At 37.4% G+C, this 14356-nt stretch overlaps 1 protein-coding gene across 1 annotated transcript in view; it reads left to right on the forward strand.

Moving 5' to 3' along the window:
* Positions 1-5292, forward strand: part of LOC136866997 (neurobeachin) — a 142173-nt gene extending 136881 nt beyond the window's left edge. The window contains exon 16 of the mRNA XM_067144093.2: positions 1980-5292. Coding sequence (XP_067000194.1) covers positions 1980-2070 — 91 coding nt within the window. The 3' untranslated portion in view covers positions 2071-5292. The remainder of the gene's footprint in view (positions 1-1979) is intronic.
* Positions 5293-14356: the final 9064 nt, after the last annotated feature.

The following is a 14356-nucleotide window of genomic DNA, read 5'->3' on the forward strand; positions in this document are numbered from 1 at the left end:
GCCCTGAAGATGGTTTTCCGTGGTTTCCTATTTTTACACCAGGCAAATGCCGGGGCTGTACCTTAATTAGCACGGACTCTTCCTTCCAACTCCTAGGCCTTTCCTATCCCATCGCCACCATAAGACTTATCTGTGTCGGTGCAACGTAAAGCCACTAGCAAAAAAAAAAAAAAAAAGGAAAATAATGACACAATATGAAGAACAGTAATTCTTCATTCGTGTCCAAGACAAATGGTTCTTGTGATCCTGGTACTTCTTCCCGCCCACACTTGTGAAGATCCAGAAACTGACTAGGTGAGGTGATCTTTTAATCACTATTGGCAAACCAGCCCTTTGTAGGCCTTGGGCTTCCTCAAAAGTTTCTGCCAGTCTTTCCTGTTTTCCAGTTCATCATCATCATCATCATGATTATTTCCCAGTTCCTATTTCCCGAGTGTGGTGTACAAGCACTTGCCACTTTTTCCTGTCAGAGTACATATAGTTCCTGTTCCTCTATGTCAGGGCCTCTCAAACACCCAAAATTTCATGCGTGCAAACCGAGGTGCAGGGGTTCTGTGCACCATGCATTGGTCTGACTCAGCTCGGTTCGGACCAGCTTTTTGTTTCGGGGTGACTCGGCTAAGCTCTGCTCGACTCACTTCAATTCGGTTTGGATGGAGGACCGCTGCAGAGCAAGTGAGGAAGGGGAAAACAGGCAAGGCGAGAGAGAAAGGCGTAGGGAAGAGAGAAACAGCTGTATTGCTCAAAATCGAGGAGTGGGCGATCTGCACTCTGGTCAACCTAGAAAAGTCGTCTTATGCACCTTGCACCGTGCAATGCACCCTGAGAGGCTCTGCTCTATGTCCTCCCACTTGACATTCGTCTTGCTGACCTGTCTATCCATTGATTCCTTGGCCTTCCAACTGACCTCTCCCCTTTCACTTCTATGTCAGAGTAATTCCTTGCTGTTCTCGTTCTGTCCATCCTCATGACATGTCCATACCATTGTAGCCTGCGTCTTCCTAAAAGCTCGGTAACAGGTATTTTGATGCCAGCCTCCTACCTGTTGACTTCATTTCTGTTGACTGGATTTCACTATTTGCCTTGTTATGCAGGGATCATGTTTCCAGTCCATATGTGAGAACTGGAATGAAGTAGGTACGAAACATGTCAATTTTGCATTTTGAAGTGTTTTATCATCCCAGAGTAGATTTCTCACTTGAAAATAAAATAATACTGGTATCCAGTTCCTCCAGTTCTTAATTCCCGGGATCCTGATATCCTGATGCTGACCTCAGCTTTGTCCTACCAACTTACTATTTCTAAGACCCTTCTGGCAACATCAAACTCTTAACCTGTTCAGTCTGTGTGATTTATGTTAAAAATCCAAAATGAAGTGTTTTCTTTTCATATTGACAATAAAACTGTTCCTAAATATGTGTAGCTACTCCCGGTCTAGGAAGCCAAGAATAACGGCCGAGAGGATTCGTCGTGCTGACCACACGACCCCTCGTAATCTGCAGGCCTTCGGGCTGAGCTGTGGTCGCTTGGTAGGCCAAGGCCCTTCAAGGGCTGTAGTGCCATGGGGTTTGGTTTGGTTTGTGTAGCTACTAAATAATCCTTCTTTCCTAAAAACTCCATTACCTCTCCATCTCATTTCTTGGATGACAGTAATGTTTGATGTTTATTACTTTTTTCCCCTTCCCTCTCCTTTTGTCATCGCTCACTGTATTGCATTTCTCCCCAGTGATTCTGAAGGTAGGCTCAGTAGCTCATATGGTAGAGTGCTGGCCTTCTCAGCGTAAGTCAGCAGGTTTGATCCTGACTCAGTCTGGCAGTATTTGAAGGGGCTCAAATACGTCAGCCTCGTGTCGGTAGATTTACCAGCATGTAAAAGATTTCCTACACCTCGGCTTCCCTGAAAACTATAAAAGTAGTTAGTGGGATGTAAAACCTGTAATATTTACAAATGTTATTAACTACTTGTCATCTATTTGCAGGTTTCTTCTCGCAGGACTAGCGACGGGTTCCATTGTTGTTTTCCACATTGACTTCAACCGATGGCACCATGAATTCCAGCAGCGTTACTAGATTGTTGTGTAATGCAGTAGGTTTTGTTGGATAATTAAAAGATAAAGTTACTTAAAAAAAATAGGAAAATAAATTCCAATTTTTTAAAAGATGTATTTTCAAGCAATCAGAAAAAAAAGAGTAATAGTTCACTGAAATGTTATGCAGATGAGTAATATTATGTATATTTCAAAGATGGAACACCATTGAGTGAAGTTTTCATTACAAGAAAAGGAATAGTTCTAATATCGCATGTCAAGTTAGCTTATACCAATCCACCATGGCAGTTGTAAAGAGATTGAAAAATGTGTTCCAACATGAGCACATGGCCAAAACTGTTTTCTTCAGACTTTGTTACTATCAAGATCATAAGATAACACAGGTGCTTGTACATATTCAGAGCTTTATTTCATTAGAATTGTTAAGTTGTTTTTAAAGGTTGCTGATGTTTTATATAATAGCAAAAGGTTATGTACTTAAGAAGACTCAAAAGTGAAACAGAAATTATGGCTCTGTACATATATTTGTTAGTGCTGCTGAATTGTGACGGAAAGAAAAAAGGCGTGTTATAAGTAAAAACACAAATATGCACATAAAAAATCAAAATGTGATGAAGCATATGCCCAGATCAAGAGATGTCAAGCCGTAGGTAGTCATTAATATTATATTATTTCATCAAAGATCATATCACAGGTTTAAGGTCCATTTCATTGCACATTATATGGCATATGGTTTTTATAAAGCTTGTTACCTTCTATATTCCTTCAGATCATCTCTGAATTATTTAACCTCGGACCATAATCTCATTACTAATTTCCATAATACTCGGCTATCCTCATTTCTATGACAGTATGATCCAGACTTCTGAAGTGTTTTCATGTTAGTTTGTCTCCAAATCATCGCCATAAGACCTATCTGTGTCGGTGCGACGTAAAGCCCCTAGCAAAAAAAAAAAAAAAAATTTGTCTCCAAAAATTAGAACCGTTTAAATCATTTAAAAGTTGTATCTAACATAAAGGAACCAAAGTAAACAATACGTCATGATATTTTAGTATAGCTCTTCCCTTCTGAATTACCGTACGTTGTCACAAAATAAGTTTTCTACAGAAAGCTGCATAGCAAACAAATACCTTTCCACTGCTGGATTCCCAGATGAGAATCTGCACCCTTTAGTGCTAGATTCTTTGGCTTACCCTCAACTGCCCATTTATAAAATATGTTAGTTAAGTCCGCAACATTTGTTAAAATTCTCTTCTTCACAAAAAGTTCAAAAAACTCAATTTCTGGGGATTCTGGAGTCAAATTGGTAAGATATATCTGGGTTTGGCTCCTGGCACAAACTCACCGTCAGATCACGTAAAAGTCATATCGACTTTCCAACCACTTCTCTCCCATGACACTTCATCGCCACTATATCTTTCCAAAATTTCCCCAGCTTCTCCAGCATCAATTTTACCGCTCCAAGTTCCACATCTGAATTAATGTATTTTATAAACTAAAGAATTTCCTTCAGACAAATACTACGGTTGTATGTGGAAGCCATGATTCTCAGCTGTGAGTTTAGTGTTCAGTACTGGGTAACGGAAGATAAGCATATTTATTCTGTCAGCATCTATAAAACAAAAGAACTAAGTAGTAAAAATCATAGGCGAACAGATTGCAGCCACTGACAAGAATGTTACAAATAAATTCAATTTGCTCGACAACAGCACCGGGAGCATTGAAATATTAACTCACAGCAGCGTTACATTTAAGGGCAGTGGAGAAAGGTTCAGTACTCTCTTTTTAAATCAGTCTTGATGTGGGTTTGTATGTTCATCAAGAATGTTTATAGTGCACACCATGCTTATAACGTAAGGTAAGAAAATAGATGGGGATCAATAAGCATGAGAATCTAAAGAAGAAAAAATTTGTGGTAGGCCGTCACTGTCGTAACGGGTACAGGGTTTTGGGGGCTTCATAGACTTACTTATTAGAAATTCACGATGACAGCTAACCTCCAACTGAGCACGCAAGTCAACGCAGTGCCAGCTTATAACAGAGTATGCATGTAACGTCAATCTTTCTTTTCCATTATTAAATTTATTATTCTATATAACTGACCACGATGTATTCACAACTTCCAATGAGCATGCGAGCCAACACAGCGCCATCTTATAAGAGAGTATGCGTGTGACATCAGTCTTTCTTTTTCATTATTAAATTTATTATTCTATACAACTGACCATAATATATTCACCTCTAACTGAGTGTGCAAGTCAACACAATTAATAACAGAGTGTGCGTGCGATGTCACATTAGCACAAATGTCGCCTTACTTTGAAGCGCGCTATTTCAGGAATACTACAGTTCAGATTTTCAATGTTTCTTTTGTAACAGGTAGCCTCCTCTTTTCTCTGTCATTTGAGACATTAAACATAATCAGAAGTTAAATACTCTTGGCAATATACGCGTTCTACCCAAACACTAAAAGTGTCTTAAATTTTTTCTTTCTATGTACCTGTTGTTGAGGAACGTAAGTCTGCGTTAAACTATATCTTAAAGATATATGTCTTAACAGCTTCATGTACGCATTCTCAGGCACCTTATGCCCCAGTATTATTGAGCAATATGAAGGAAATCACACTATATCACAAAATTTAAAATACCATGCAAATTATTCAACAGAATCAAATGAAATGTGTAACACTTCAAGAAAATATGCTACCGCCTACACGTCTGTCTTTCTGAGAGTGTTAGGGCTGAGGATTTTCACCTCCGCCCCACTTTCTTGGTCATCAGGTCCAATTCCTTGGTCATCGCTTTCACCACCCCTTAGTCCCATTTCCTGGTACGGGGTTGGGAATGAGGTGAGAAGAAATTATATGGCTTTTTTTTTTTTTTATGGCCCTTCCTGTCACCAACCTCAGTTAAGGATCTCATGAGGATGAAGTGAATGATAGTGAATTAAATTGGATAAGAGAGTGGAAAGAATCATCTGTGGCTATGAATAGGAACTGGAAGTGAAAATGAGAAACCACAGAAAATCATTATTAGGACAGCCAATGGTGGGGTTTGAACCACTCGTCTCCCAAATGCAGCACATTAACATGCGTGGCCACTGCCCTTAGTGAATAAAGTACATAATAAAATTCAAAACTGAAAACATTACACACTGTTATTGACATGACTGTTTTCCGTGGTGTCTAAAACGGAATTGGATGCTTGATTTGAATTTAATATTTACAATTTATTATTATATTATTATTATTATTATTATTATTATTATTATTATTATTATTATTATTATTATTATTATTATTTTTTTTTTAATGAAATGCTGAGGAGCATGAGACACTGAGAATGTCATCCAAAATATTGGATGGCATCTGCATCTGCAGTACCATTATTGATGAGTTTGTATTATGTCCCATGCTCTTCGGCATTTCATATAAAACTGTTTTGAAGATATTAAATTCAAATCATGTATAATATTTAGCAAGCAACACAGTTATTTACACGTAAACTTACAGAATTGGAGTTTTGAAATGTTTTAGAAAGTTAGTGGATGTACTTCATTATTCTGAATATACTCTGCTCCTTGGTGAATTTCCGTACTTATTGTATGGAACCTATTTTTTTTCTTTTTTTCTTACAAGTCTGTGTTGAAACAGGAGTATTTTAAATTTTAGAGGCTGTTTTCTTTTGTGCCATCTATGACAGTGGCACTATCTGGGTATTTGCTTCATTTTAATTACATTTCATGTAATGAAACTTTGAATGCATACAAAGCACTTAAGATTCATATTGGTCTTCTGAATACTCAGCAACTTGGCAGCATTTATTTTCTTTCCTGTATTATTTTGAGAGTGAGAAACCATGTTAGCTTAGTGGGCATTATGTGCTATATAGGTGATAAGTACCAGTCAGTGATGGGGAATATTTAAGAAAATCAAGTCTATCCAATAATATTGCTTACTCACTTCCTGCTTAGTGCATATTGGCTGTTTATAATTCTAACCAAATTTTGGGAGATATTTAAGAAGGATGACAGTTGAATCTGAATCATACCTTGTAAAGCTAGCATTTAGATAAAAGGTTACAAAAATTTACAAAAATAATAATTAAAAACCAAGCACATGCTTTAGTAATTGAGATCTCTTAATACCAGTTCCCTGTGTATGTGTGATGTCTGTCTGAGTTGTAGTTTTTAAGCATTTGATTCTGTAACCATTGAAAGTAAGTTTTATAACAGAAGTGATACAGCAAAGAAGTTTGTGATTACAAGCTGGTTATCCTGATTATATTATTGTTTATATCAATCCCACCTGGTGGCCATGAACGTTAAGCGTCTGGTCGGATACCATGGTAAGTTTGGTTTGAATGCTGTAAGTGGAAAATACTTTTCACTGTCGGAATGTCGGCTGGCAGAGTGGGAGAGCTGGTGGTGTACAATTCCTAATGATTAGATTAGCCTGGGCTTAGTTCCAAACATCTCTGCAGTGCTCATATGGAATGAGGGCATTTGACGCTGTTGACGGTGATTCGTCCATCAGATGGGCATGTTAAGCCTTGGGCAAACCCCTTGGTGTTATTCGACCAAGAGTTTCACCCCTCCCTACCTCTTCATCATCACACTCTCTACAACATGTAACGTACAGTCATTGCACTGTACACAGAAACACACACACTCACACAATAATCTTTGTTTCTGAGGCAACTAACTCCTTGACAAACTAATGAAGATTGCAAACTGCTCATCATCACAAGTGGTGATCTTGTGTCCAAATACGTGGACATTAGAACACCAATATATTTCCATATCAGTATTGGATTATACCATGTTTAAGTGTAAATACCATTCTTCACCTTCCTTTCTTCATCTGTTCTGTTGCATATTCCTTCTTGTACCATGATCATAGATGTATTCAGAGTTGTACCTGGCTGGGAAAACTAGCAGTAGCCTGGAAGCACCACAATTCAAATGTTTCCATACAGTCAATTTCTGCCTTGTGTAGTGTACAGGTTTCTGAGGCATTATTATAACTGTCCATATAAATGTGTACAGCAATCTAATTAATGTGTGAAGATTTAATTTACTGGTGCAAAGTGTTTCTACACGAAAGCAGTCTTGCCTTGGCAATGTGGCAGTTAACTTTCATAGCGCAGAAAACTCTATACGTGATTTATTTTTATGAAAAGTCATCCATTCTGACACAACAGATGTTAAAGAGCTGACTGCAGCATCTAAAACACTCTGATTTGAAATGTTCTCTTTCCTTCTCAGATTTTAAATTGGAAGTCAGACGTTTGTTAATATATTTTGGGTGTACAAATTGATATGAAAATCTAGATTTATGTAGAACTGAATAATTAGGTGTAATGATCACAGTGTCCAGCTCCATGGCTGTATGGTTAGCATGCTGGCGTCTGGTCCAAGGCGTCCTGTGTTTGATTACCTCTTTGTTGGGGATTTTAACATTCATTGGCTAATTCCAATGGCTTGGGGACTGGGTGCATATGCTATCTTCAACATTCAGCATTAGAAGGGCCCCATCCTCACAGATGCACAGATGTCAAAGATGTCAACTCTAAAGACCTGCATCAGGCCTGTCTGGAGCCACATGCCATCATCATCATCATCATCATCATCACAATTGATATAAAAGTTTACATCATTCATTGATAATTCTTTACCCTCACTCTTGAAGGAGAAAGCCATGATTATTCCTCTGTTCCATTCTCCATACGATTAAGTGGCTAACTACCAGATATTTTGTGGAGATCATGAGTGTAACTTTTTAATTGTGCCTCCTCATAATGTTTATGTTAAATTTCCAATATTTAATTTTTAAGAATAACCAAGCTCTTAACTTCTTTGTTGTATCATACATTTTTTATTAACTGAAATCAAATGGATGCGTTTAGTAACATGAACATTCCATATACTGTGATTATTTAGTGAATTCTGACTTTGGTGAAGGTATGAAGATGTTAGTACTTATGTAAGATGGTCATGTTAGTGATATCTTATGTCTCTTTGAATTTGTTAACTAGTGAATTTACTTCAAATTCCTAAGTAGTGTGAAGTTGTGATATGTTTGTCATTAATGCCATAATTATAATTGTTTTTAGTTTAGAAGGGTTTACATCAGAGGTGCTCAGCTGGGCGCCCGTTAAGGCTAGCCCAGTGCGTCCGGGCTGACGTGACGTAAATGCGGGCAGCTTACGTCACAGTGAAACGAGAGAGCGAATGCACTTTGCAGGGAAAGGAACAGTGACTTTCAATTGTCATTATGAAGCTCTCCTCCACTAAGCAGCAAAATATTCCAGTTTGATTTATACTGCGCTCGATATAAGCAGTCAGTTTTATTTTCTCATATTTATACATTCAAAGAAAACTAACATTTTACAATTTTTATGTCACAATTTACAAAGGTACAGGGTTTAAGCATATAAGCTCTAATTTACAATTCCTTGGATTGTAATTACAGTTTTTCCATTCCGATTATTCATTCAGCAAAAAGTAATAAGATTACTGTTTGATTTTGCACATTTAATTTCCCTATTCACTGAATTTGAAAGTAGTATTTAAAACTTATCAGGCGTACGATGATAATAACTAGCCTCTAAATGGCGAGGAAGTTTCAATGACAACAACAACAACAACAACAACAACAACAATGTAAATGTACGTACCAAATAGATGTACAGTATGCCTTCAAATAAACAACCAAACTGATGTTATTCCCGGTAAGCATGATTGGACTGTTGGTGAGTTAATTTAAACCCAAACAACAATAAGCCACAGCTTACCCACCTTAACTCTCTATTACATTAGAAGTCCTTCTAAAGCAGCAAAAGTGTAATTGATTACATACATTACAAAAATATTTGAGGTTGTAGGCGAGACTCTTTATCGTATCTGGTCAAAATACACAAACTAGAATGAACACAAATGACTTATTTCTTACAGCGTAAATTGAAAATGACGTGGATTGCGGCTCTCTTCCTTTAATTATTTTCTGCCTGCATTTCAAACTTGTATTTCACCGCAGTGATCGAGATTGACTGGGAGAACTTCGCCCAACATTCACGGCTTGTGACATAACCACAAACAACATCACTGTGGCTGAATAACGTACGCTCACCGCCTGGCTGCCCGCCCGCTTCACCGCTGGGCACCCGTGGGAAGAAATGCCCAGCGTGAGCACCTCTGGTTTACACTTTAATTCTGGCAGCATTGTACTTTAAACTGACTGTACTTAACTACACATTTTCTTTGTTTTATTTCACTCTGGCTTTGAGAGTGTCCCTTCACTTGCATATTGTAGATACAGTATTTTAGCACATTGTTGTGTGAATATTTTAAAATAATTGTGATTCTGAAAGGTTGAATTCCAGTATAGTGAGCATGCAACTTAAAAGAAAATATATATATATATATATATATATAAAAGACAACTTTTGATTTGGAATCAAATGCTTTCAGAATGTAAACAACCATTTTAAGTTAGCCTTGTATTATTGTGGCAGATTCATAATGTGATAAGGGTATGTGTTATAAATAGTGTACTACCTGACTAAAGTTTTAAAAACAAAATTTTTAACTTATATGCTCTTTATACTCAACCAGATTGTTTGCTCAGAAAAATAAAGATAAGCAGTAAATTTGTTACTTAGGCTACTGACTTTGAGAACCAGACCCTGTTGTACTTAGTGAGCACTGTGCTGTAGGTAGCAGCGCACCTCCAACGTCAAGATTGCTCGCTCGCATCATTTCCAAGCTGTAGAATTGGTTTCTCTAAGTGGTGGCAATATCTACCAGAAGGAAATGCTTTGTCTTCAGTGTGTTTGATAAACGTTTTGCGTGGTGGATTGCTGCTCTAGTCGAATGCACTCGGCTTGGTTTTTGAGTCATTCCCTCCAGACTGAATAAAAAAATGTAAGATATATATATTGTCCATTTTACATCGCAAGAACTTGTTATTGTAAATAAGGGACTGAGACTTTCTATCAAATAGTGCAACACATGAGTTCTTTCCCAGTTTATTTTTTTGAATTATTATTTTGTATATGTATGTTTGATGTTGGCAATAATAATACTAATATCGGTAAATAAGCAAAAGCGGGAAAAAAAGGAAAAATCAAACCAAAATCCGGTCCATATTTTGAAGCGAATCAAGAAAACCCCAGTAGAGTGCAGTGCCCAACATTGCTTTTGCTGATTATTGTTGATGAAATGAACTGTGTGTAGAAGATATAAAATTAGGAACTTGTTGGTCTTCATATTACGAGAGGTGTGCTCAGAATATGAGAAGGAAGTTATGAATCTGCATGAACCTTATCTCTTTTGATTATGTGCAAAAAAAAAAAAAGAAATAAACCAACAAACAGAATGTCTGATGCTTAATGTGCAATGTCTCATAGTTTAACAATTCATTCATTGGCCAACGACCTGTACTTAACAATACTTGTAGTGTATTAGTTATGAGAAATTAATAAAAAAATATTACATTGGGGAAGTGTTATGGGGTCCCATATTTTAAACCTTATTTTCTCCTCTTTTGTGGCAGGATTATTTCTTCAGTGATTGTGGTAAATTTACTCTAACACATCTTCATGTACGTTCCTAGACATATCCGTCACTGTGTTTACCGCACACTGTCATAGTTATTTCTCTCCTGAGCTCGGAAACAACTGCTGAACCCAATTTTTGTTTTGAAGAGACAGCGACTGTAGAGCATTGTAGGTCTATATAATATGCTGCCTCTGCCTATTCTTCATTTCATTTCTTTTATCATCCAGCTTCAGTTTTCTTTTTCATCATTTGATGCAATTTGGAGCAATCTCCAACAAAGTGCTAAAATTCAACGTTATTATGTTGCGATGTTCCAGCACATTTTTGAAGCAAAGTTTCTGTCCTCCAACTTTTCATCTATTGCCCTGTATCCCAACATAAGAGACTACATAAGGAAGTGATGATCTTGCATGCGGATCACATGACCTGTCCATCGTAGCGGACTTTGAGTGAGCAACGTTGCAATATCTGGTAAGTTTGCCTTACGAAGTACATCAGTATTTCTGATGTAATCATCCCACTTGAAACACAGGACTGATCTGAGAGATTTCAGGTGGAAACAGTCACATATCTTGATATGCCATCGATAGGGACACCAAGTCTTGGAAGCATACAGGAGAGTCGGGAGTGTAACAGCCAGTATTGTCTGAATCTGTAGTTCATGGGACAAGAAGACACACTGGCTAAGCTTCCAGAAAGAACGCTGATTTGATGGTTAACTTCCACGAACTTCACTTGCTCCACAGACTTCAGAATTTCACCATCAGTGTTGACATCTAGTGGCATATACACTTCAGGGTGGTAAGTGAAATAATGGCCTGTGTAGACTGACTCTGATCTTTAAATGCTGTCCTTATATGTGAGTACAAAAAGACGTATTTCAAACTAGATCTGGAAATTAAGAAAGTCATATTAAAATAATCCACCAGTGAATGTATTGTATATCCAACCCATGTCCCACTTCTCAGGTATGAAATGAGATGAATATTTGTAGTGATTCCTGGCATCAATCTCATCAGAGGAGTTAATGAAATGAATGACATGATATACGATAGTAGGAAGGGAGAGGTTCACCAGGCAAGTTCGCTGTGTGGTTAGGGGCGCGCAACTGTGAGCTTGCATCCGGGAGATAGTGGGTTCGAACCCCACTCTCGGTAGCCCTGAAGTTGGTTTTCCGTGGTTTCCCATTTTCACACCAGGCAAATGCTGGGGCTGTATCTTAATTAAGGCCACGGCCGCTTCCTTCCCATTCCTAGGCCTTTCCTATCCATTCGTCGCCATAAGACCTATCTTAGTCGGTGCGACGTTAAGAAAAAAAGTTCCGACACATAGCGTACTCCTGTCAAATAGCTTCTTTAACATATTCCAGTCGTACTGTACATTAAAGTCAGTAACGAAGTATGCACGCCATTAGAGAGTTCAGTTAGGGTTATGTGTTGCTCATTGGCAGTACTACTCCTTAAGTCAATGATGTGTGATATTTTCTGACTGTTTCCATCATGAAAGACTTATCTCTAAACATGATTACGTAACATGGAGATGTGCTAGATGCGGGTGTAATTTTGGACATTGCACTCATAAAAATCCTTACAACTGCATTGTTTATTCATAGCGTTTGCCATCTTCTACCCCATTTAACCTGTAAATTGTTTTGTTTTTTGCAACAGAAATTTATATAACACCCATCTGTTAACTTTTGTGTTTCAATGAATGTAAACATGGTCATAAATTTTAAAAATAAGAAAATAGCCTGTGTTTGACGTTTATATACCAAACTCAACCCAATCAGAAATTTAAAAAAGCTCACAGATTACTATGATGATTGCAGAGAAAAAGGAATATTTGAAAACCTCAACAAAAAAGAGAAAAATAATAGACTAGAGTGATTAAAACAGATTTCAAGTCCAGACCAGAATGTGTTAAGCGCTTCTTTGGTGTTGTTTTATTCAATACGTCATTCATTGAGTAATTCTCTGTCAATACACATACAACATAAAAACATGTACTAAGGACAGGTATGATTATTGCAACATCTGCAGTGAAACGGATTGGCAGGCCTCAGTGATGAGCTATTGAAGGCGACCAGAATTTTCCAGCTCTTGTGTATACACTATTTATTTTAAATGTCTCTGCAGGAAAAAATCAGATCAGGTGATCTGGCAGGCCAGGAGACAGGTCCTCCTCCTCTTCCTACCCATTTTCCAGGATATATAACATCGAGATGTTTTCAGACAACTACCACTGTGCAGGGTGGATGCCCATCATGTGAAACCACATCCTCCACCCTCAATCAGTCAAGCAGTGACACATGTTCCAGCAACTGTGAAAGTTCACGCTGGAGAAAATGTTCCCTTCAGATAGTTGTCAAGGAATCTAGCAAAGAAGTCAGCTAAGGATAACATGATGGCAAGCATAATTGGCAGTCATACAAATTTTAGTGAAAAATGGAAGGGTATGAGCATTTTAAGGAAGAAACAGGTTCCAAGAAGGACATTCCAGGAATCGTTAATGAAGACGGGGAGTGTGTGTGCAAGAATCTTCAAAAGGCATAAGTATTCAGTCAGCAGTATGTAAAGATTGTTGGGTACAATGATAATGTCCAGATAGAGGAGGTGACTAATGCTAAAGAAGTTTTAAAATTTACCTAAGATAACGACATCTATATATATAAAATAAGAGTTTTGTCTGTACATTGCTCAGAATTTGAAAAGAAAGGTATTTCTGTATCGGTCATGTCCATAGTAACAAGAAAATGCACTTTTTACTTTTCCGTAATTTCTGTCTGTCTGTCTGTCCGTATGTATGTACACGCATCACGAGAAAACGGTTGAAGAGAATTTAATGAAAATCGGTATGTGAGGTCAGGGGATGAGCCTCTACAATCTAGGCTATAAATCATTTTACTCACGCTGAGTGAAATGGTAGTTTAGGGGAAGGCCTAAAATTGAATTCTCAACTATTTATGTTATTAGTGGTCTAATGAAAATCAGTATGTGAAGTCGGGGGATGAGCCTCTACAATCTAGGCTATAAATCATTTTACTCACGCTGAGTGAAATGGTAGTTTAGGGGAAGGCCTAAAATTGAATTCTCAACTATTTATGTTATTATTGGTCGTATTTTAAAGAAAATGGGTATGCAAAGTTGGGGAATAAGTTGCTACAATCTAGACTATCAATAATTGTATTCACGCTGAGAAAAATGGTAGTTTAGGGGAAGGCCTAAAATATAATTCTCAAATATTGTTGTTATTAGTAGTCCTATCTTGATGAAAATCGGTATACAAAGTCAGGAAATAAGTTGCTATAGTCTAGGCTGTAAATTATTTTATTCACGCAGAGTGAAAATGGTAGTTTAGGGGAAAGCCTAAAATGTAATTCTCAAATATTTCTTATTAGAGGTGTAATCGATAAATGCTACATAACTAGGGTTATATAGTATTAAATTTCCTATTATTCATGTCTTATACATTGTTACCGTACTGGCTATGATCACAAAGATATTCATGATTTTGGATTTTTGTTACTAAGTCCATATCAGCGCCGAGTAACCAGAAATGGGTAAACAGTATTTAATGAAAATCGGTATGTAAAGTCGGAGAATAAGAAACTACAGTTTATGGTATAAAATATTTTACAAATCACAGAGATGAAAGAAAACTAAATGTGAAGGCCTACAATATAGAAAGCTCATAACATTGATCAACAATACATTGACCATTGTTTGTCGTGGTGTGCTTTGTGTCATA

Source organism: Anabrus simplex, chromosome 3 (assembly GCF_040414725.1).
Source record: "Anabrus simplex isolate iqAnaSimp1 chromosome 3, ASM4041472v1, whole genome shotgun sequence".
In the NCBI taxonomy this organism is placed as follows: domain Eukaryota; kingdom Metazoa; phylum Arthropoda; class Insecta; order Orthoptera; family Tettigoniidae; genus Anabrus; species Anabrus simplex.